The sequence below is a fragment of the Mchenga conophoros genome, linkage group LG1 (genome assembly GCF_057382185.1).
Source record: "Mchenga conophoros isolate Kocher_MC1m ecotype Shallow Benthic linkage group LG1, M_conophoros_male_GT1.1, whole genome shotgun sequence".
In the NCBI taxonomy this organism is placed as follows: Eukaryota; Metazoa; Chordata; class Actinopteri; order Cichliformes; family Cichlidae; genus Mchenga; species Mchenga conophoros.
Genome location: NC_140526.1, coordinates 18,057,058 through 18,081,853, shown reverse-complemented (window position 1 = coordinate 18,081,853; position 24,796 = coordinate 18,057,058). Strand labels below are relative to the sequence as shown.

The 24,796-nt window shown below is 41.1% G+C and overlaps 1 protein-coding gene across 1 annotated transcript in view; it reads right to left on the bottom strand.

Annotated features, from left to right (window-relative positions):
* LOC146583197 (chromodomain Y-like protein 2) overlaps positions 1 to 24,616 on the bottom strand; it is a 50,089-nt gene extending 25,473 nt beyond the window's left edge. Inside the window, exon 1 of the mRNA XM_085268360.1 lies at positions 24,264 to 24,616. Coding sequence (XP_085124486.1) covers positions 24,264 to 24,287 — 24 coding nt within the window. The 5' untranslated portion in view covers positions 24,288 to 24,616. The remainder of the gene's footprint in view (positions 1 to 24,263) is intronic.
* Positions 24,617 to 24,796: the final 180 nt, after the last annotated feature.

Genomic DNA, 24,796 nt, shown 5'->3' with positions numbered 1-24,796 from the left:
TGATGGACGAAAAAGATAAAGAGTGTCATTGTGGCCAAATGGCTCAAACGTTATTTTTGAACTGCTAAAGTTGACGCTTTTAGAGCTAAGAACACTGTAACAACTGTTAAGAACGGTAGTGGTAGCATCATGTTCAGGCTATTTTGGTGTCAGTGGTACTGATACATTGCCCAAGTGGATGGTGTCACGGTTCTGGGTCCGTTGGACCCAGTATTTTGAGTTCATTATGTTTTGGTACTTTTGCATCATGGATTTTCCTTTATGTTTCTCTGGTACTTGGTGTTTCTGTTATCTTGGTGGTTTTTTTTATATTATGATCTGATACTGTTGTGATTATGATTATTATTTAGTAGACTTTGGTCAGCGTCTAGTCTGTCTCTGTCTAGTCTGTGTCTTAGTAAAGTGTGTTTTGTTTCCTGTTTTACTTTGAAGGTTCTTGTTCCTGTCTGATGTCAGTATTCCGGCTTCGCTCTCCCTGTCTCGTTAGGTCTTATTTCTCCCAGCTGTGTCCCCCTTCTGTCTCTAATTCCTTGATGACTCCCTCAGTAGGGATGGGTATCGAAAACCGGTTCTTGTTGAGAACCGGTTCCCACTGTTTCAATTCCTTGGAATCGTTTGCCATTTTTGCAAACGATTCCCTTATCGATTCCAGTCGCCCCGAATGACGTCACCACGTTGCGGAGCGTCATTTACCTGGCAGGAAACATGGCGCCTAAGCGGCTCAAACACTCAAAAGTTTGATTATACTTTATGAGAACCGATGACAACAGGGCAACTTGCAAAGTAGATATTTCATTTAAGGGAGGAAACACTACGAATATGCAAAAGCATTTGCTCACAAAACACGCGATGACACGCGTTTTTAATTCCGCTCCGGACTCGTGACTCTCAACCCAGCAGCAGCGCTAACGTTTGCACGTCCTCTCCCGTTAATGCGGCAGGTAAATAATCAACTAACAGTGCATATTATGTTAGCGCAATCTGCCTTATTACAAGACCTGCCATTACTGTACATGTAGGTGACCATGATGAGAGAGACAGACAGAGTCTGGCTGGCGCTCGCTGGCAGTTCTCGCTGCAGTCTACCGGTAGCGTCTCCTTTCAGGCCAGGATAGACTAATGTCACCGAGCAGTGTCTAAGTTTGTGGTCAAAGGCTTGCACCCATTTGCCACAGCAGATGCCCCCGATTTTTGGTAAGTGAATGTGTTTAATTGTAGGCAGGGACATTACTGGATATTCTTGTGTAATTGCCACAGAACAATTTATGTTATACTTTGTTATTGCTACAGAAGAATGTTGCAGCTTTAAGGCAGGGATGACTCCTGGAGTTGCTTTCTCACTGCATATGCTTTATTTCACAATCAGATCGATTCGATAACAAAAACATACAGCAGCTCCTCTCCTACTCCTAGCCCTTCGCTGCGGTGGAAAAAAGAACGACTTCAATCCCCTTCAAGGAACATACGTACAAAATAGTTTTCCTGATACACCAATGGGGTGTTCAATGCCATCTTGTAAATATGAGTACTCTGGCAGAGTAACAGTTCAAATGAAAAATACACCAGAACAAACAAGCAAACAAAAAAAGAAGTGTGGGGTACCTTTGAACCAATGAACAAAGTATAACAATTTATACTTTTTAACATAACCCGACCCCGTCAATATGTGATATGTCTCACAAGAATATTTATTTTATTATTTTACATTTACAATTTTTTTTTCCTGGGGACCCTGTGACACCCCATTGAAGAGCCGTAGGCTGGATCTCTCAAGATCTCACTGTTGGGTTTGTAAGGCCATGTTACTCCTAAATTTCTATCTTGTTCAAAGAGAAGATATAAAACAAAGCTCTGAGCTAATCGACCTTAGTGTTCTCCTTTTTAAAAAAAAAAAAAAAAGAATCGATAAGAGAATCGATAAAGAATCGAATCGTTAAACAGAATCGAAAATGGAATCGGAATCGTTAAAATCTTATCAATACCCATCCCTATCCCTCAGTGTATTTAAACCCAGTGTGTCTTTATGTCAGTGTCGCGTCGTTAACGTCTGTTCACCCTCAGACCGTGCCTGTGTGTTCCAGCTTGTGTTTTCATGTTTGGTTTATGTTTTGTTTTCTGGCCAGCAATAAAGCTGTGGTTTTGATTCTCAAATCTATGTTCGAGTCCTGCGTTTGGATCCTCCTCTCCGCCTGCCCGCACACAGAGCCTTGACAGATGGAATAATAAAGGAGGAAGACTAGTTAGAAATTCTTCAACTTCATGCTAAAACGGGGGTTCAAACTTGGACACTGGGAGCTCCAACAGGACAATGAATCAAAATTATTAGATGAGGTGTATATATACACATTTGAGCCCATGTGTATCATTTAGACCCTGTGTGGAATAAAAATAAATTCCAACTTGTGTTCCAAGTTCTTGTTTTTTAAAGTAATTCAAGATGTATGTTGGACGCTGGAAAAAAACGTTCAAAGGTATCATTAAAAGCCCAAACTTCTGACCACTACAAATAGACTGTATGTGTGTTTTTTCTCATCTTACTAATCACCCATAGTGCTTAACCCGAAACCCCAATTTTAGTGTTCGGTATGTTGCCCAAGAACTTTTACACACTGAAACAAAAAGCCAGAGATCAAAAAACAATTCACTGTAGTCTCCTATTTAGTAGAATACATTTAGCCTTCTAAAAGCTTTTCAATCCCATAAACACTATTATGGCATTGAAAGTTTGATATGACCTGATTATGTACAATACATATGCACATCTTGTGTTGCCATTGCACCATATGTTGTGAAATATATTCAAACCATAGCCACAAGCCGTAAACATAGTCCAAAAACGAGGCACATTTGTCAAATTTTATATTTTCTTGATTTCTAAAAAGGAAAGGAACAGATACACTCTCTACAGTTCAGATTCTGAAAATGGCTTTAAATGCATACAAGGTAAATAGATGCACAACTATGGGGAATATTAGAATATTAGAAAGGTTGGAAGGAGTTTCCTCCAAGCAGACATGAAGCTTTACCTGAACTGTCTTTGCCCTCCAGATCTTGTTTTTATATCCACAGTTCTCCTTAGCTCCCCTTTCCAAATTACATGCCAAATTACATGAGTTAACTTCAATAATTACTTCCTCCAAACCATCAATGTGTCTTTTAGACCCCATTCCCACAAAACTGCTCAAAGAAGTCATGCCATTAATTAATGCTTCAATCTTAAATATGATCAATTTATCTAGAGCTGGGCGATAGAACGATAACGATATGTATCGCGATATAACTTTTTCTCGATAGAAAAATTAAACTATCGCGATAGACCTCGCCGCTCTTGTCCTCTTAAAAAAAAAAAAAAAAAAAAAAGAACAGCCAATCCAAATTACGTAGCGCAGAGCTGAACCAATCACAGCCGCAGCGTCACGTCACGTGACTTGTTACGTACAGCACAAGTGCCAAGCCGCACATGTGTATTTGTTTGGGAAGCAGCCAGCCACCGTACCGCCCGGGTAATGGAGGAAATGAGTGTGCCGACTAGAAAAATCAACCGAGCGTGACCGAAGGTTACCGAAGAGAAAACAGATGATGGTTCCAATGCCGGAGAGATTGTCGAACGGAAGAGCCATAGAAGTTCCGTAGTGTGAAGGTATTTCGGCTATTTCAAGTCTGACAAAAAACAGTAGCGTGCACTGTAAATTGTGCCGAAAGCAAGTCTGGAAATACAATAAACTGGTGCATGCGCTACATCCACACGTACCCGGGTATTTTTGAAAACGCAGATTTTTCTATGCGTTTGCACCTTTCGTCCACACGTAAACGGCGTTTTTGGTTACTGAAAACGAAGATTTTTAAAAACTCCGGCCAGGGTGGATATTTTTGAAAACTCAGTTTTTGCATTTACGTGTGGACTAGAAAAACGGAGAAAACGCAGCGTCAAAGGTGTGCGCATTTTTTGACGTCACACTGTGCGCCACGTTATTGTTTCAGTGAAATGAATTTCTACAATACTGTTAATTCTACTCTCTGCAGTGTTTAAATGCTTACATATACACACAGTTACTGTCCCTCCACACATACGACTCGGTTCTGCTTCTATGCCCCAGCTTTGTTTACTTTTTCCCACCGAGGCTTCTAGACTTCTGATTGGCCAACATTTCTGCACGGTTAGGAATCTAGCTCCACCTGCTGCTTTGGCATGTTCATAGCAGCGTTTTCCTTCATTTCTCCCTTTATGTGTGGATGGGATTTTTTTTAAAACGGAAAATCTCCGTTTTCAAAAATACCAGTGTACGTGTGGACGTAGCCTCAGTCTCTGACTGGAAGCGCTAATTCGTCATTCGGCTTTTGTCAGACTAAAGTAACTGTTAAAACTGTTTGAAAAGCTCAGCTATACAACAAGGAGAGATCGAGAATTTCCTTTTAGTTCTCAGTTTATTTGATATTGACAAAAGTTAGTCAGTTTTGTCTGTTCTTCTGTAAACAAACTAAGATTTATTTTTAGAATTAATATTTTGTTTCTAAGTGGAATTGACAATTTAGTCGTCTGTTTCGTTTGTTCTATTTTGAAACTTAAACGCTTTAGCGGCTGCCTTTTGTGTAGTTTGCAATATTTGCCTTTATTTATCTGAAAAAGTCTCATGTTCCTTAAGTACATCTACCCTGTTGAACTTATTATGGGAAATAAATATTTAAATCAAAACAAGCGGCTGATTATTTCACATTTTACTTGTGAGCAACGGCACATTTAAATCTTACAAATATAGTTATTTGGCTGATATCGTGATAGATATCGTTATCGCCTGAAATGAAAAAAACATATCGTGATATGAAAAAAATCTTATATCGCCCAGCTCTAAATTTATCTCTAATAATCGGCTATGTACCACAGGTCTTCAAGCTGGCTGTAGTTAAACCTTTACTCAAAAAGCCATCTCTAGACCCAGCTGTCTTAGCTAATTATAGGCTAATCTCTGGCAAACTCAATTTCCTTTCATTTCAAAAATCACTGAAGTTGTCAAACAGCTAACAGATCATCTGCAGAGGAATGGCTTATTTGAAGAGTTTCAGTTAGGTTTCAGAGCTCATCAAAGCACAGAAACTGCTTTAGTAAAGGTTCCAAATGATCTTCTTATGGCCTCTGACAGTGGACTCATCTCTGTGCTTGTCCTGCTAGATCTCAGAGCAGCGTTCGATACTGTCGACCATAATATTCTATTAGAGCGATTAGAACATGCTGTAGGTATTACAGGTACTGCACTGCAGTGGTTTGTATTAGAGATGGCACGATACCACTTTTTTATGTCCGATACCGATACCGATATCATAAATTTGGATATCTGCCGATACCGATATGAATCCGATATAGTGTTTTTTAATCAACAAAACTGTTTTTTTTTTTAAATATCTTGCTGCATTTTGTATAAGTTCATACTCAAGTTTAAAACAACAACTACACTAAAGCTATTCTGTTATACCTGTATGCAAAAAAAAATATTTCATAGTTCCGAAATACTGATCAATCTAATAAACTTAAACCTACACCATCCTCCCTATTCTGGTATTTTAAAGAGTACTTAGCGTAAATATTAAGCAACCTAACTAATAGGGTTCCAACTCCCAGCAACAACAAAAATAAATAAATAAAAAATAGGGAACCACCCCTCACGCTCCACCTCATGATGCTTAATCGACGTAATCAACCTTAATTTGATGCAGTGTGAAAAAAAATGCACAGAAATCAATTATTTTTCAAGAAATATTAAATAGATTCAACATCTTTCTTCAACAAAATTGCAGACTGCACAGATGGTACCTTCCCAAAGGAAAATGTACTATAGCTTACTAGGGTATATTAGACTTAACAGTTACTATATACAGTAATGGACTTCTATACATTTTACATCAGATTAAAACTTTGGGTGTAAGATTCAGATAATTATTTATTAAAAGCTAGACATTTTAAATGAGAATAAGAAAGAAAAGTATGTCTTTGTGCCCCCTTTTCCCTGTTCATGCCCTATCGGCCCCCCTGGCTAAACTTTGCTAGATCCGCCCCTGCACAGTTACCAGCCGTCAGCTGCGTAGAAAAAGATCCTGGTGTAGAAAGTAATATTAAATAAATTCTAACAACAGCTTATCAAGCTTAAACGTGCTGCTGTTGTTCAGCCGCTGGTTTCCTCTTTCTGGTGCAAAGTGGGCCAAAAACAAAGAAGAGAGACGGAGTCCCGACAGAAAAGCCGATCAGCTGATCATTAAGCAGTTTCATGATTGAAGTAGCAGCAAGAAGAGGCAGTCGCTCCATATATTGTTTGTTAAGCTTAACGCAGGAATGCTTTACATTCAGAGATGGACTTACACACTTGCTTTACTTCTCTCGGGGATAACTTTGTCGGAGATGAAATGCCGGGTTGCTAGCGAAGCTCCAAATGCTATCCAGACCATCGACAGGTCCCGCATGCCACAGCCGCTCTATCACGTGATGCATACTGCTCCGACGTGCTAACGTTCTGAGGTGAGTTACGGCGTGTTGCAAGTTTTGTGAGCTGCTTTTGTGATATTTAATGGATCGGATTACATTTTTTATTTTTCTCCGATATCCGATCCAGTAATTTAGGTCAGTATCGGACCGATACGTAATATCGGATCGGTCCATCTCTAGTTTGTATCATATCTATCTATCCATCCATCCATCCATTCGCTTCCGCTTATCCTTTTCAGGGTCGCGGGGGGCGCTGGAGCCTATCCCAGCTGTCATAGGGCGAGAGGCGGGGTACACCCTGGACAGGTCGCCAGTCTGTCGCAGGGCCAACACACAGAGACAGACAACCATTCGCACTCACTTTCATTCGCACATTCACACCTAGTGGCAATTTGGATTATCCAATTAACCTATCCCCACAAGTTGCATGTCTTTGGACGGTGGGAGGAAGCCGGAGTACCCGGAGGGAACCCACGCAAACACGGGGAGAACATGCAAACTCCACACAGAAAGACCCCGGCCTGATGGTGGAATTGAACTCAGGACCTTCTTGCTGTGCGGCAACAGTGCTAACCACCGTGACACCGTGCTGCCCCCCCATCCTGGGCCAGCCTCACTCGAGGAGACGGAGGGGCAGGGCGGGGGTTAATCACAGAGCGGTGGTGGATCTACAAATCGGAGAGATGCCGACAAAGTGACACTACTTGCAAAGAAAATGCCCACTGGATGACACAGAGCAAAGCACCACGGTTGGGAGACTGTGCTGCACTCGGGTGGGGCGGGCAGGGGGGGAAAGTACATATCTATCTAATAGACTCCAATTCGTTCATGTAAATGGAGAGTCTTCTTCACACTCTGAGGTTAGTTATGGTGTTCCACAGGGTTCAGTGCTAGGACCAATTCTATTTACATTATACATGCTTACCTTAGGCAGTATCATCAGAAGACATAGCATATACTGTCACTGCTATGACACCCAGCTCAATCTATCTATGAAGCCAGATAACACACACCAATTAGTTAAACTGCAGGAATGTCTTAAAGACATAAAGACCTGGATGGCCGCTAACTTTCTGCTTCTTAATTCAGATAAAACTGAGGTTATTGTACTCGGCCCTGAAAAGCTTAGAAATATGGTATCTAACCAGATTCTTACTCTGGATGGCATTACCTTGGCCTCCAGTAACACTGTGAGGAACCTTGGAGTCATTTTTGACCAGGACATGTCCTTAAATGCACATATTAAACAAATATGTAAGACTGCGTTCTTCCATTTGCGCAACATCTCTAAAATTAGAAATATCCTGTCTCAGAGTGACGCTGAAAAACTAGTTCATGCATTTATTACTTCCAGGCTGGACTACTGTAATTCATTATTATCAGGAAGTCCTAAAAACTCCATGAAAAGCCTTCAGCTAATCCAAAATGCTGCAGCAAGAGTCCTGACAGGGACTAGAAAGAGAGAGCATATTTCTCCTGTTTTGGCTTCCCTTCATTGGCTTCCTGTTAAATCCAGAATTGAATTCAAAATCCTGCTCCTCACATACAAGGTCTTAAATAATCAGGCCCCATCTTATCTTAATGACCTTGTAGTACCATATCACCCTATTAGAGCACTTCGCTCTTGCACTGCTGTCTTACTTGTTGTTCCTAGAGTATTTAAAAGTAGAATGAGAGGGAGAGCCTTCAGTTTTCAGGCCCCTCTTCTATGGAAACTGAAAAGTTTCCAGTTTTGATTCGGGAGACAGACACTATCTCTACTTTTAAGATTAGGCTTAAAACTTTACTTTTTGCTAAAGCATATAGTTAGGGTTGGATCAGGTGACCCTGAATCCTCCCTTAGTTATGCTGCAATAGGCATAGGCTGCTGGGGGATTCCCATGATGCATTGAGTTTTTCCTTTTCAGTCACCTTTTTCACTCACTCTGTGTTAATAGACCTCTCTGCATTAACCCTAGAACACTATCGCTGGGTGATTTACACCCGAGAAAATACATTTACATGATTTCTCACTCCTGCAGCTGTTTGCGTGTCGAGGAGCCTGTGCCATCACCAGGGAAGTCTCAAATGTCCCAGGAATGGGTGGACCAAAGACCAGCTTTCCAGAGTCATTATTTTGTTTTAGGAGTTTTATTTTTCATTTTGTTAGACATGGCACAGTTGAAAGTAAAAGAAGACCACTCTAATCTGTGATGTGTTGTCATATTTTGATATATTTGATTACTTTTCATTGGTTATATTATACCGGGTATAAATCACCCGGCATTAGTGATCGTGTTACTATTTATAGCGATAGTGTTCTAGGGTTAAATTGTACTTGTTATTAATCTCTGTCTTCTGTCTTTCCTTCTCTCACCCCAACCGGTCGCAGCAGATGGCCGCCCCTCCCCGACCCTGGTTCTGTTGGAGGTTTCTTCCTTGTAAACAGGAGTTTTTCCTTCATACTGTCGCCAAAGTGCTTGCTCATAGGGGGTCATTTGATTGTTGGGTTTTTCTCTGTATGTATTATTGGAGGGTCTACCTTACAATATAAAGCGCCTTGCGGCGACTGTTGCTGTGATTTTCCGCTATATAAATAAAATTGAATTAAATTGAATTGAATAATAGAAAACTGCAAGCTAGAGACATATTTTTATAGCCTTTGTCTAATTTTAAAGCATCATTTAGCATCAGTATCACATTCTCTCCTTTGCTTTGTGAACCCTGTGGTCACTGGATGTTACAAATTTAATTAAAAGAAAGATCAAACTCTGGAAATGGCTTTAACTGAAAATTTCTAATGACAGTTTTTTTAAACCTTCCTAACCAGTCACTACTGGTTAGGAGTAGTAACTGGTTAGGATTTGCTAAAGCTTCATCACAAGTTTTAGCAATGTGATAAAGTTCTCAGCCCATAAAATCATAGAGAAAAGGTGGCTGGTTTGCATTGCTTCTTCATGTTCCCAGCTTTACAATACCGTCACTAGATTTAGTAACTTTGCATATTTCTTTGGTGAGACTCCCCCAAAAATAGCATTTATCAAAAACAAAAACAAAAAAACCCGCAATATCCTGTATGTGGCAATGTAAAAAATGTAACAGTTATTAACCAGCAGTGGGCAACTCCTCTGGCCGCAAAATGGGAGTCTAGTTGTATAGAGGTTGATAGGAAAATGAACTTTGGCCTCAGTAAACACTTTCCTGATGAGTTTATGGTCTCAATCACTAGATCATGTTTTACTGAATACAACATTCGGTTCATTATGTAAATTATACTTACCAATCAGTTTGTTAGCTGCACCTGTTTAAATGGTTGTTAATGGAAATATCTGCAATGGCAGCAATTCAATGCATTTAGGCATGCAGACATGATCAAGAAGACCTGCTTAAGTTCAAACCCAGAATCAGAATGAGGATGAAAGGTGATTTAAGTGACTTATTGCATTGGTTGTTGGCATCAGATAAGTGGTTTGAATTTTTTAGAAACTGCTGATTTACTGGCATTTTCCCATACACAAAAAAAGAGAAAATATCGAGTGATAGGCAGCTCACTGGGTGAAATACCTTGTTGATGCCAGAAGTCAGAGGAGAATGGCCAGACTACTTTGAGCCAACAGAAGGGTAACCCAAAAACAACTTGTTACAACCAAGGTATGCTGAAAACATCACACATTAAACCTTGAGGTGTGCTAAAGCAGCAGAATACCACACTGGACCACACTGAATGCCACTCCTGTCAGCCAAGAACAGGAAACTGAGTCAATAATTCCCCCTGGCTGACCAAAATTTAATGGTAAATGTAATTGGACTGGTTTTTATATTGTGCTATTAAACTCTACTTGAGCAACCAAAGCTCAAATTTCATAAAACTTGCTTCATTCACCCATTCAAACACATTTGTACAAGCACTTTTTTCTTCACCCAAGTGCTTACTGTATTCTGCATACTGTAGCATTCAAGGATCAAAGCACTAAATTCCTTATTACTAGATGACATGCATGGTACTGGGGATATTTATATTTTCTTAACACTTTAGTGCCCTTAGTACCAAATGAGCATCATGTAAATCTCAGCCTACCTGAGCATTGTTGCTAACGATGCTCATCTCTTTATGATCACAGTGCATTTATCTTTGGATGACTGGTCCCAGCAGGATAATGTCCCATGTTACAAAGCTGAAATAATCTAAACTGGTTTCTTAAACATGACAATGAATTCACTAGACTGAAACGGCCTCCTTAGTCACCAGATCTCAATCCAGCAGAACACCTTTGGGATGTGGTGAGAACAGGAGATGCGAGGTATTTTCAGCAACTTGTTGAATCTATGCCACACAGAAATAAGGCAGTCCTGAAGGCAAAAGGGCGCCATCCCAACACTATCACAGTTCACTCAAAACTCTTACATAAAACATGCCTCACTCACTCATTCACACAAGCATTTGTTTCTATACCTAAGTGCTTTCTATCTTAAATTCACACACATTCATAATTTGATGAACACATCAGAGAACAACTCAGGGTTCAAGATCTGGCCGAAGAATTCTAAGACATTCAGACTGGAAAGTGGAACAACCAGGGATCAAACCATCAACCTTCCGATTAGAAGATGACCTACTTTACCCCCTCTTGACTTATAGCCATCCCTAGTGGGTATATAGTCTCCACTAGGGTGAGACCACCTTGTGACTGACATCCCTGCTGTATGAACATGCAGCATTCCTTGCTTTCTCAATCAGATTCTCTTGCTGCTCATTACCAGCACATCGTTAAAAAATTAATGACACTGATTGGCTTTTATTGCCAATACTGACCAGCAAGTAATGTTAAGTCAACCATTTCAGATCATCTCTACATTGGCTTTTTAACCTAAAATAAATAAAATAACATGATTTGTCTCGACTGCATTTCTAGTTTTTGTCCAACTTCTGGACTCTATATTAAATTCAGCTTTAGGTGTAAAAATATTTAATAAAAATATTTAAGCTACATCAAGGATTACATGGGTACTTTTGTAGATGTAGCTTTTTTTTAATGCATTTTGCCCTTTCACCCACACATAAAACCGGTGAAAACCAAGCCCTTTAAAAAAAGATTTTCAGATTTTCGTGCAGTGATATTTTTGAATATTCACTTAAACGGAAATTACAGTGGACCTGAAATCTGTTATTGTATGTTTACCAAGAAACAGATAATTAGAAAGTCCAGCTGTGACCTTAACCATACTCTGAAACCATCATTTAGAGGTGTAAACAGCCTTTTGACAGGTGAGCTTTAAGGTGGTTGCTAGAACATGCATGCGAGTTAAACGCTTACAGTCCAACATAATGGTGCACTTAGAAATGTAACTGAATCACATGCAGAGAAAAATATAAAAGTGGAGGAGGTAGACAGAAGGGCTAAGTAGCATACACCAGAGAGGTTTCGTAACAATTAGTATTTAAATATGAGCTGGGAGAGTGGAGGTGGGCACGTCCTCCCTCAACTGCCAATTTCATTTTCAGCATCATCTCAGACTTAACAAGTGGGAACAAGCATATACAAAGGTCTGTGAAGGATGTCAACACAGGTATACAATGTGAAAATTCTTTATGGTTACAGCTGTAACCATAAAGAGACGACAGATAGTGACAGTAGTTAGAGTGGATTTCTAACCACTGTCATACTCTGGCTCACAAGGTGTCACACAACACAACTTTAACCAATATTTAGAAATGTATTGACTAAAAGAGGCATAAAACATCATTAACTTTATGAGGTGTGTCAACAGTTGGAAAAATACTGTAATGTAAAATCTAAGATTACCAGGCTTAACCCAAACAAATAGCATGATACTGGGTGGATGGAGAGCAAGAAAGGCAGGTCTTAAATGCTCCAGTAAGACTGGTCAGGTACTCCCAATTGAACTGATGAACTCCACCTAGGAGGAACCTGCAAGGAAATACTGAGGGACAAACACCAGGCCCAGCCAAGGCAGTAAGCCATCACACGCCTCTCCATAAGAATGGAGTCATAATAACAGACTGATCTCAAATGAAATACAATAGGAGACGGAATGTTTTCAATGCCAGTCTAACATTACTTCTGACTTTTCAACAGGTGTAACAAAACAAAAACAAAAACTAGCCGAATAATCAATGAACCGTTTGTAAAAACAAAAGTTGATGGTTGTGATGGACCGAGTTGAAAAACAGGAGGAGCCCAGGAATTATTAGAAAAATATAGTTTCCATTTATTTAACCCCCAAAAATTATATTTACAAGACTAATAAATGTTGAGCTCATAAAAGCAGTCAAAGAAACAAAACTGAACTCAGGCAACGACTGCAAACTTAACAAACCAAATGACTGCTACAAACAAACATAATTGACCTCCACATGAAATGACATACAAGGGTATATATAATGGCTGATCAGACCATTGTGACACATGAGGGGTAACAAACAAAACACAATCATAAATCACAACCGATGCAGTACAATCTAGTTTGTTAATAAACTAAACACTAAAGAAGAAAATCAAAAAACCCCATTAAACCCTAAACTCAAATATTTAATTAAATACAAATACTTTGTTTTTAAAGTAAAGAAAACACACATTCCCCCCTTCAGCAGGAAGTGGTGGTGTGGTCCAATTATCTTCCTTCATATTTAATGGTTTCAAACCCTGGCTACCATCTTTTGTCCAGCAACTCCCAGGGATGATGGCAGGTAAGAAATAAAAGACAAAGGTTAGTCAGAAAGCAAAGAAACGAAGTAGTATGAATACATAAGTAAACTAAATGTGCGCGCGCTTACAAATAGAACAAATGTATCCAAACCAATCAATAAAGTTATTGGCAACTAAAATGTATTACTATGTTCAAATGAAGAATGAAAATACAAAAGTTACCGACTTTAGAGTGTGGCCACGGGTTTGGCCATCACAATGGTCGACACCCAGCATTGTTTCAACCCCTTTCACCACATCCTCAGCAACCTGATACCACAAGGAAGCAAAATAAGTGGGAAGAGGATGCAAGGATATAACCAAGTAGGTAACACACACACATTTGCCCAAACCACCTGTAAGTAGTTGTAGATAATCCATCCACCACCACCTAGGGATGGCAATCAAAAATTGTTGCCACTTAGGAAATATTAGAACTGGTTTTCTATTATCAATGCCTGCAGGTACTGGCAATGCACACTGATAGATTTTAGCTAATAAAGCAGTTATACCACAGCTGGCACACCAGAATTGACATAAACTTCTAAATATTTTACCTCCAATGGTGCCTTAACAAAATATGCTAATACACTATATTCTCGAGCACACAAAGCAGATAACGGACTTTACTATTCTACATGTCACAAACCAAAACAACTGCAATGGGTTACATCCAGGATTCGACACAACTCATGAGCCAGAACAAGTAACAGGAGATATACAGCTTTAGCCAAAATTGACCAGTGTATTCACTGAAAGAGAAACCATAATTAACTTTATGAGACCTGTGGTGTTGTTAGTGTATTTGCAGTTGGATAAATTTGAATATTAGGTTATATGGTGTTGTGTAGTGGAAAGCTTAAAATAATTAGGCTGAGGAGAACCAAACAAATGGCATGGCTGTAAAGAGAGGCAGCAAGACTGAGACAGCTGGTTCTTCAGTGCTCCAGAGGAAATGAACTCCAGCTAGCAGGAACCTGCAACAGGGCAACACAGAGGAGCAAACAGCAGGAAACATGCAGCAGGCCTAGCTGAGGCAGAGGACCATCACACCTCACATATCAGACATGCTGGGTCTGCAACAGCATTTGTATCACAGAAACACCAAGCTGAACTAGAGTTTCCACTGCTGAACATTTTCCTTCACTTGCAGAGGCACGATCTCAGTCCAGCACTTGACTGCATAATAATCTGAGTTATTCAAACACTGAATGCAGACAGGTTGCAGACACAAATGTAACAAAATCCACAGTACGTATTAGCACAATTTCATTTTCTTGGGAAATCCAGCTCTACAAGTCTACAATTTTTTCCTTCACAGACTCTGTAAGACTATATTCTGCTGCACTGGTCTTTGGGTAGCATGCTAATCCTCTTGATACAGTGCGTATGTGGAGAGATTAGCATCTTAAATTATTGATTCATCAAAATTATCAACAGATGTAAGATTATACAACTTCTTATGAGTTTTTTTTAAGTTACCCATGACTCCTCTTATGTTAGCTTTAAAGTCTGCGCTTCTTACAAAAATCTAAGCACCTTTCTGTTGTTTCTGGCCGTTGGATGAATTAATGCTAATGATAAAATATGCTTTTGCTTTAATCCTGTGAATACATCCTTTATTTAAAAAACAAAACAAAAAAACTATTATTTCCTACTTTTAAAGATTTGTGAGCTATGGACATAAATGTCTTTTGGAAAGTCACACTGATCTTTGACTAGTACTGGGAATTGAGAACATTTGTAGGCGAGAGCAAGTTTCAAATTCTCCAGTCCATTGGAATCGTAGGCTTATCTTTTAATCAATGGCATGGTTTTTCTGCATTGTGTATTGCATAACAATGATGTCAAACCCATGATAGTAAAAGCTTACACACGCACACAAACTTGTGTCACATTCTTTGACTTCTATTTCTATGCTGGGTTCCAATTCAGACATAAAAACTTCTGTTTTAATGGTGTAATGTAAAAAGCAAACCTGGCTAAAACAAAAACACAATGGAACATTACCAGTCAGAGCCTGGAGCTCAACAACAAAATATTATGGGATCAGCTCGACAGAGAACAAAAGGGAGTAAACATCTGCTGAACGTCCCTCAAGAAGCCTGGAGAATTATTACCAAAGACTACATAATGAAATTACAAAAAAAAGCTGTCTAAGAGAGTTCAGGCTATGTATAAAGCTTTTTGCTTTATGTATTGTATATTCATGTATTTTTGCACCACTTTAAATAAATTGTGGCAGTCATTTCTCATCAAGCTATAAAGACATGAAGCATGGCTCAAGAGTTTTGCACAGTATTGTATTCACTTAAGCCTGGATTATACTATGTTATGGACAACTGAAGACCCAACAGCCGTGTAGGCATTCCGGTTCTAATTCTTCGAAATCCACAGCCTGGGCACATGTGTAGTTAATGCATTTTAATGCAAAATCTCCACGGACGAATCAGCATGGTTGCAAAAAAATGGCAGGCACATGCTTATGTGCAGGGGTGCACGTAAGTGATCCGCAGGTGCGCATGCGCTGTCAAAATAAAAGACGCGCACCAGATAAGAAGTTGCAACGCGCGTTTGCGTACATATAAAAGGTACTGTTTTTGTCCGCTAGAGTGGGATTTTCACGGCATATTCTGCAGCAAATCTCTGTGCGTTCATCATTTGTTTGAAGCCAGCTCACCTCCTGCAACCACTTTTCCGAGAATAGGCGCTTCTTTTGCGGTTCGGGCTCCTTCTGACATTTCTTTGGAGCTGGAGGAACACCAAAGTAATTGCTTAAAGGAGCTTGCTTCTTTGACATCTTTAAGAGTTCTAAACAAATGTCTGTCCTCCTCCAGAAAATCTTATGTACGCAAACGCGTGTTGCAATTTCTTACCTGGTGCGCGTTTTTTATTTTGAGAGTGTATGCGCACCTGCGGACCACTTATGTGCACCCCTTCTTATGTGGTCCTTCATATCTGATGACGAAATTTACATCACTGAGACCCAAGCGGACCCTAAAAGAATTGCAGATGTGGAAAGCATTAAAAAACGCTTTAATGTAATGGATGCTAGACCACAGTAACTTTGACCTTTAACCACCATTATCTATTCTTGTGAAAATGTGACAGACAGACTATCCAATAATTCAAAATTATGATGCTGCCAACCACACCCGTCATCAGCGTGCTGTTTAGTCAATCAAAAATAAGTTATCTGAGCTGAGCCCCCCCCAACTGCCTCCCTCTTCCCACTCCATCACACCCCCACAGATGCAGGGCCTTGGTGTACAGGTGCATCACTGAGGTGCAGGGGAGACATTCCTCCTCTGTCCCCTTCTGGCCACCTGTGCCTCAATTTTATTTCACAACCTAGACATCCACATTACTAATATTCTCATAGCAGATACATACAGGGCCGTGGGGGTGGGCACACTATACGGCGTCCAGGTTGAATACAGTCTGTGTATTCAACCTCACCTCTGGTGTCGGTGCCCACCTCTCAATTTTAAATACATGTAGACATTGAGGGTTCTCGGGAGGGGCCGTGCTGACACCTGCTGCTTTCGGGCAGGAAGCACCATGCCCTTCCTGTGCTTTAAATGCACTTTAGAACAGCACGCAGCAACACCACATATGAGCGGGCGGAGAGAGTTATGCGATCTTCACACCCCCGTTCTCTGTTCGCCATCGGGGTCTGGGATGCTGGGCCTCACTGCTGTTGCAGGACCGGGGCGGTCTGCTTGTCTCCACCCCAGGGAAAAGGGCAACATCTCCTGGGTCTGGGGGCGAATTGCCCCTCTGGGGGTGATGGTACCTGGACCTGGGTTATAGAGTATGTTTGGGGAGTGAGGGTGTGCATACAGTGTTCATTTCTGCTTGTCTCCACGTTGGACGAGTGCTGAATATTCGTATATGTGTGCATGAGGGTGGAAATGCATGCTTGTGTCTGTGTGTGCCAGTTTCTCTATGTCTATGACTATGTGTCAGGACCGGTCTTAGACTTCACCTCTCTGGGAACATCTGGGCACCCCCCAGGTGTGGAGGCCTATTCCCCCCCCACTACACTCCCTGCCAGTGGCTGATGCCCTCAGCCGTTAGTGCACTAGTGGTTCTTGGTGTCTGGGGCTGGGCGCTCAGGTATCTACAGGCTCACTCCCAGTGGCTGCTTGGCGTGGCCTGGCTCAGCCTCTGGGCCCGGGGCTCGGTCCACTCTGGCACAGCTGTCTGATGGCCGAGCCTGCAGGCACGTTGCCGCAGCCCCCTGTAGCTTCTGCACCATGGCTGCTGGGTGACCCCCCCCCCCCCCGTCTAGAGCTCTCGTCAGCTCTTTCCAGGTTAGCTTGGTTGGCTGCTGCCTCTAAACATATCATGCATTGTCGGTCTTGTGTGCTGCTCAGTAAGATTAAGTATTTATTATTTACAGATACCTATGCTTATGTTGGTTGTTGCTATAATTTCCCTTCTGTGCTGTTTTCTTTTTGCTTGTTTTTTTTTCTCAGCAGGTAGTGAAGCAAACTTTTAGTGTCTTTTCTCTCTATCCCTCTCCTCCTCCATTTGGCTTTCCCTCTCCTTCTCTTAACTCTCTTCCCAACTTCTCTGTTCTTTTTATTTCTCTTTCCCATCCCCGAGTCCTGGCCTTTCTAACTGTAATAACTTAAAATAAAAATAAATAATAAAGATCGAATAAACTATGAAAATCAAGTGGAGCAGTTTGGCAAAAGGTCCACTTGGGAAAGTAAATTGTTGGGCATTTTCTTGGCCTTCAGACAATAATTCTGATTGCTACAGTGTCATACAGGACAGGCAAAAAATAAAAAATAAAGTTATCTGTGTATAAGTTATTGGTCATTTGCCATTCTTAGCTAATTCATATTTCTGTCTGGGTGCCCTGACAACTTCAACAACTTTAAGTCTTTGATGATTTGAGGGCTTTGTGTGTTCAAGGTTGTGTTTTGTACATTCCAAGACACTCGTCTGCATGCCTTGGGTTGTGTTACTTTTTAATTCCCCTCAACTCGAAGCAGACTGGCTACTGTATTCTGACCTCCGACATCAACGAGGCATTTTCACCCAGAGAACTGCCACTCACTGGATGCTTTCTCTCTTTTGCACCATTCTCTGTAAACACTGAAGATGCTTGTATGGAAAAATCCCAGCAGCTCAGCAGTTTTTGAAATACTCAGACAACCCATCTGGCACCAACAACCAAGCCACATTCAAAAACACTTAAATGACCTTTCATCCTCATTTTGATGTTTGGTTTGAACCAGAGCAGAATTTATCATATCTACCTTCCTAAATGCATGTTGCTGCCATGCTATTGGCAGACTAGATAGTTTAGATATTTGCATTAACAAGCAGTTAAGCAAGTGTACCAAACAAAGTGGCGTGTGTGTGTGTGTGTGTGTGTGTGTGTGTGTGTGTGTGTGTGTGTGTGTGTGTGTGTGTGTGTGCGCGCGCACACTCAACACAACTCACCAATAACTATTTTCAACTAAGAAGGAAAACGATGATCTGGTTTACTGAGAACTAAAGAAGGGATTCAATAGATAAGTGAAATTTAAGAAACACCCTCCAGAGAAAGCATTACAGACCAAATATTGAATCCAGCAACATAATTACAGGTCAAATATTTAACTTTTTTCCCCAACGTCAAATGATACCACTGAAGTACTGAATTTTCATATACAGCACTGGTCTCAGCCTCTCTCACTTACTCTTGGACATGACTACATATTTACTCCAATGCCTTTTGGCACAGATTCCATCTCATTGACTCCTCAACATGTTTTTAAAATTTTATTTTCTAGCTAGAGAACTTTGCACAGCAAAAGATAAAAACACGGGTTTCCAAACATTCCAACAGAAACCTATGAGAAACCTTAAGGTGTTCCTCTTCAAATAAAAGCATCAAGACTTGGTGCCTTTCTTTATAAATGTGAAAAACAATGCTGCCTGTGATCACCTTGCTTTTGTTTTCATCATGAAATTAAATACTAATGAGCATGCTAAATAAAATGCAATGCACAGCCCAGAAGTTTTTGGACAATTACACATTTTTGTATTTTTGCCTCTCTACACCCCCACAGCAGATTTTAAATCAATGATTTGATTGTTTAAAGGTTTTATTTAAAGCCTTTGAGAGAAATGTTGCATTAAGTGTTTAGGAAGTGCAGCCATTTTTATAAGTACTTTCCCATTTACAAAGGATCAAAGTGATTTATAAAGTGACTAACGTCACTGATATATAAAGTGAAGTTTGAGTTGTTTTTAATACTTGCTTGAAGTTTCAGAACCCACGGCCATCACCAAATGCTCCATTTCCTCCCTTGAGATGCTCTGTTAGGCCTTTACTGCAGCGTCCTGTACCTGCTATTTGTTTGTGGGTTTCTGCCTTCAGTTATGTCATCAATAACTGAAAGGCATGCTCTAATGAGTTTAGATCAGGTTTCTAACTTTGTCATCGAAGGATATCCTATTTCTTTGCCTTGAGAAATTCTTGAGTTGCTTTTCCATATGTTTTGGGTCATAATCTATTTGCACTGTGAAGCACTGTCAAATCGGTTTTGCAGCATTTGACAGAATCTAAGCAGAGAGTACAGTCCTGAACACTTTTGAAGTCATCCTGCTGCTTTTATAAGCAGTCACGTCATCATTAGAAACTGCCAGCAATAGATTTCCATGCCATATTATTGCCTCCACAACATTTGACAGATGATGTGGCATTCTTCACACGATGAACTTTTTCACTTTCCTTGTTTATATTTTACTCTTCCCATCATTCCGGTACTAATCAATCTTGGTTTCATCTGTTGAAAGATTGCTTTTACAGAACTGTGCAGGCTCTTTAAGATGTTTTCTGGCCAAGCCTTATCTGGCCTTCTTGTTCTTGAATGTAATCAATGCTTTGCATCTTGTTGTAAACCCTCTTTAAATTCATGAAAGATCCTCTTGATTGTAGACTATGACAATCATACACCTACCTACTTGACAGTGTTCTTAAATGGGCTAGATGTTTTGAAGAGGTTTTCTTAACCCTTAGATGCACGAGTGACTCTACCCTAAACTCTTCCATAAGTGTGCCACTTTTGTCATTTCAGTTAATAATAATCACTTGTATTATATGGGGAGGGGTGTCCCCTTTGTTTTTTTCCATCCACCATTTCCACTAGCTTCCAGGCTGCACTAGGGCTGTGCGATATGACCAAAATCTCATATCCCGATATAAGAATTCTATCGTCCCGATAACGATATAAATCACAAAAATGTAACATTTTCTGTAAATTATGTGAATCTCGGGCAGCTCGACTTGCGGGAAGTGTTTCCAGCTGCGCGTAGTGTACCTGGAGTCGAGTGTTTTAACTGATGCATGAAACTATACATTTTTAGACATAAGTTGTAAAGGCCGCCGTTTTCTTTGTGAGTATTTATTACACGGCGTGCTGCGGGGAAAAGCCTGTTCTAACGTTTGAGTCTAAGGTTTATTTTTTCGCACCTGGCAGCTCTTTTTTACCTCTACTACTACTTCTACTACTCTCCGTAAATAATCTGCTCTTTCACGTGATTCAGTTTATTTTGAAAAGTCTCAACAGGATCTTGAGCTTTATTGTGAAAGGTTTATGTGAAACATAAACAAGCGGACACGCGATGGTGTTACCGTCGTTGTTGCTAACCACAACGCATAAAACAGGTGCTTGTCCGTCAGTAGTGTGGTTATATTAAATATAAGAGAAAGGAGAAATTAATGTAGCCACTACAGTGACCATCAAAAGGATGAAAAAATATTGCTGTAAACAGTTTATTTTGCGACACCACGAAACAAACGATAGCATAAAATGAAACGATAGACGTTTTTATATCGTCATCCGATATACATCGTTATATCGAACAGCCCTACTCTGCACAGATGTTTCTGTATACTATGCCCACCACTTCGTTATGGTGTTCCATGTATGCCCTGCCTGCTAGCATCTTGCATCCTGCTGTTATGTGCTGGATTACACAGCCTCTATGGCTCTTGTGCTCAGAGCTTGTTCCTGTGCTGCTGTGATTAGTGCCTCTGTGCTGTCTTTCAGTCCAGCCTGGTCCAGCCACAGGTAGGACTTCTGGATGTCAGCCACTTCCTCTATCTGCCGGTGGTACATACCGTGCAGGGGCTTTTCCTTCCATGATGGTACCTCCTCTTTCTTGGATTTCTGCTGCCTGAGGTATTCACTGAGCATGTGGTCGGTTGGGGCCATCTTCCTCATGTAGTCATAGATGTTTGTGGTCTCATCCTGGACTGTGGTACTGACGCGCACCAGTCCCCGGCCTCCTTCCTTCCCCTTAGCAGACAGCCTCAGGGTGCTGGACTTGGAGTGAAACCCTTGATGCATGGTCAGGAGCTTCCTGGTCTTGATGTCTGTGGCTTCCATCTCATCCTTTGGCCAGCTTATTATCCCAGCAGGGTACCTGATCACAGGCAGGGCCTAGGTGTTGATAGCCCAGATCTTGTTATTACCATTAAGCAGCTGGATAGCGTAGTGGTAAGAGCGGGAGTCGCAAGTTCGATTCCCAACTGGGTTGTGTGTATCCAGTAAGGGTCCTAGGCTAGACCCACTATGCTAACCAAGCCCATCGCAGACATGAGCAAAACAGATAAATATGAAGCCATACTGGCTCGGACGTCGCCCGCATTAACAAGGTCCTCGTCAGGTACTAAGGAACCAGGGCTCCCTGATAAGAAGTGGGCTACTGGAACGAGAAGCCATCAGAGGACAAGAGACGAAAATAGGGCGCTGTTGGAATGCTACTACGCAAGTAACCCCAGCGGACGGGTTACATAAATAGGATGAGGGACCTATGGAATCTTCGATACCCACTACTGACGGTGAAACAACATTCGGAAGAAGGGACTGCTCTCACAGCTAGAGGTTGACGAAATACAACACACATGCTACGGCAAGGTGGAGCCAGGACGACAGGTCAGGGGGTAGATATCATCACTCGCACCCGAGATTGGGTACCAAGCTCCAAGTACAATGGAAGAAGGAACTGAGTGCGAGAGGAACTGACATTCAATTTATCATGTTTAATTTATCATGGATCAGGTAACAGGCCGCAAAACTTATTACTGAATTAAATTTGCAAGAGTTAATTAACTCTTGCAGCAATGTCAAACAACCCTTTTCCATGGTCATTTTTAAACTAAAAGGTATGCAGCACAGGTAAACACTGGTCAGCTTCTCCAGTTAAATACAGTTTAACTGTGGCAGTTGGCAACTGTGGCATCAGATGCAGCTGTAGTCATTTTAGCAGAGAAATGACTCAAAGACAGATTATTGTTAGCAAAACCTGCTCAGCAATGAGCAGTCATTTCAGCTCTATACAAAACTGATCAGTCTTGAGGTTTATAGTACAGGCTGCCACATGAGGCAGGTTTCACATAAAGGCAACAGCCCGCTTAGAACAAGAAGAGGTGTCAAGAGTCAAACTTCAAAACAAAAGTACAGAATTGCTCAGAATAACTTCACCTGTGTAAGGGTACACTCACACAGTTACAAGTGAACAGCATGCTGACGGATTTTCCCCACACATCAACAGTAATTACTGCATAATGTCTTGAAAGTAGCTTTCATAGCTCAGTGGTAGTTCATGAATGCATGACACCAATGTAATGATTCAGTAAAGCACTAGATGTTACAATCCTGGACAATGCATTGCTTTTAATGGAGAAAATCTTGAGGGATAGCTTATGAGGAAAGCAGCCCAGAAACTTTAGCAGCACACATCTTTGTGAGCCTCAACTTTCGTTCTTTTACCCAAGCTAGCCTGCCATTTTCCCTGGTTAGGTTTAGGGATTAGAGATCTGATCTAAATTTTTACAATTTGGGACACATCGTCAGTAGTGGACCTTGGATTTTTCGGTAGAGGAGGCCAAACTTTATGCTAAAATGGAGCAATTAAGTAAATATTTTTTTTTAAACAAACTAAATAATAGTGGCAGTAGTAAGAGAGTGGAGGGGTGGTGGTGTAACGATCAAGTGTAAAACGTAACCCAATGTGTTCTCTTTTTGGCAACCTTGTGTTATCTTACTTTAGTTTTAATGTGTTTCTGAGACAAAGAGCACTCATTTACGGAATATTAAAGTCAGTGGTTCTAACTATTTGGGAAAATGCAATAAATGCCACTCACTTATTCAGTCTATTGTATTTTAGCTGACATCCAGCTTCACTCATCATGCATTATTTGGCAGTGTTGTGAGCTGATAATGTTATCTACTTAAAAACACTCAGTGGATGCCCAAGCTTTTCCTCAGATGGACTTTGTGACATGTTTAAACTTTGTACATTACTTTAAATAAGTACACTTGTTTGTCCTTGGGAGACCCATCTGTGTCTCTACCATAAGCTCAAACACGAGACACCACACCAGAGTGACAAAAGCTAATGACAGCATGTGTCAGATTTGACAAAACTGATGAGGGAGCCAGCCTTTGTGCAATTTCTGAACGCCCCCCTCGCCGGGCCCCCACACACTCCCAGAGTGATGTTGCGCACGGGGGCAGCGTGACCTTCCTGTCACCCATTCGGGCAACTTTTAAGCCCATAACTACGAGAGTCAAAATTTCACAAAAATCACGCATCAACCATGAAAGAAGCTCGCACCGAGTTGCGTACGCCGTTTGACAAAAATAAACCGGTGTCTGATTCTGTCTGCCAAACAGCCTGTGACACTAACGCCGCTGTCGAGGCTGTGATGACAAAATATCTTTTGGCACGTATGTGCACCTTCAGAACCATCACTCCGTCTGTAGCTATTCACCATGCCCGTTCGCTCAGCGCTGCTGTCACTTTACCACGACTTTCAACTCGGCGACAGACTGAGGAGTTCAGCCCGTAAATTACATCTTATCCATTTACTACAGTCGTGAAGAATTATGACAAAGTATATCAAAAGCGACATAAAGTATAAGCTTAAATTAGGCAATCTCGTCTTTGCCAAGCTTGAAAACGGGTTAGTTTCGCCTGTTAAAGGGCTTAGGACACCGCTTTTTGCATACGCGACGCCCTTCCCTTTACTTCCTAATTCCATTATTCGTCAATATTACAGAGGATTTTCCGTAGACATGTTTTTATCCTACCTCGTAAAGGTCTCCTGAAGCCATTCTTGGGTGCAGACAGCGGCGGCGCGGCGTTCTTGCCTGCCTTGTTGGCTTTTTTTGGACCCTACTCTCTCGGTGTTTCGGCGAAAGCCCCGATAGACGGGAATTAGCGAGCAGCCTTGTTATTCTGAGCAATCCGCAGCAGCAGATCAGACAGTGTCAATCGAGCCCGGCGGATCGTTCCACGCTTAAAACAAGCAACCATCGGGGCGGTGCTGTTTACATATACCGAAGTACAGGACTAAAAATTAGTCCCGGACTAAGAATGTAGCCTGATGGTCTGCATGCGCCCAGCTCATCTGAGCTCTGTTGCAATCCACTCAGCGGGAGACGTTATACGCGTTGTGTTTACACACACCAGCTGGGTCAGATCCCTTTCTATTATCCCCTTTACCTGTCCACTGTGGCGTCATAGAAAGATCTGACCTACCTTATTTGTATTCGCCGGGAAATATCTAGAACAAGTTAAGCGGAACTATTTGTAATGATTCATCACTAGCTACTGATGTTGG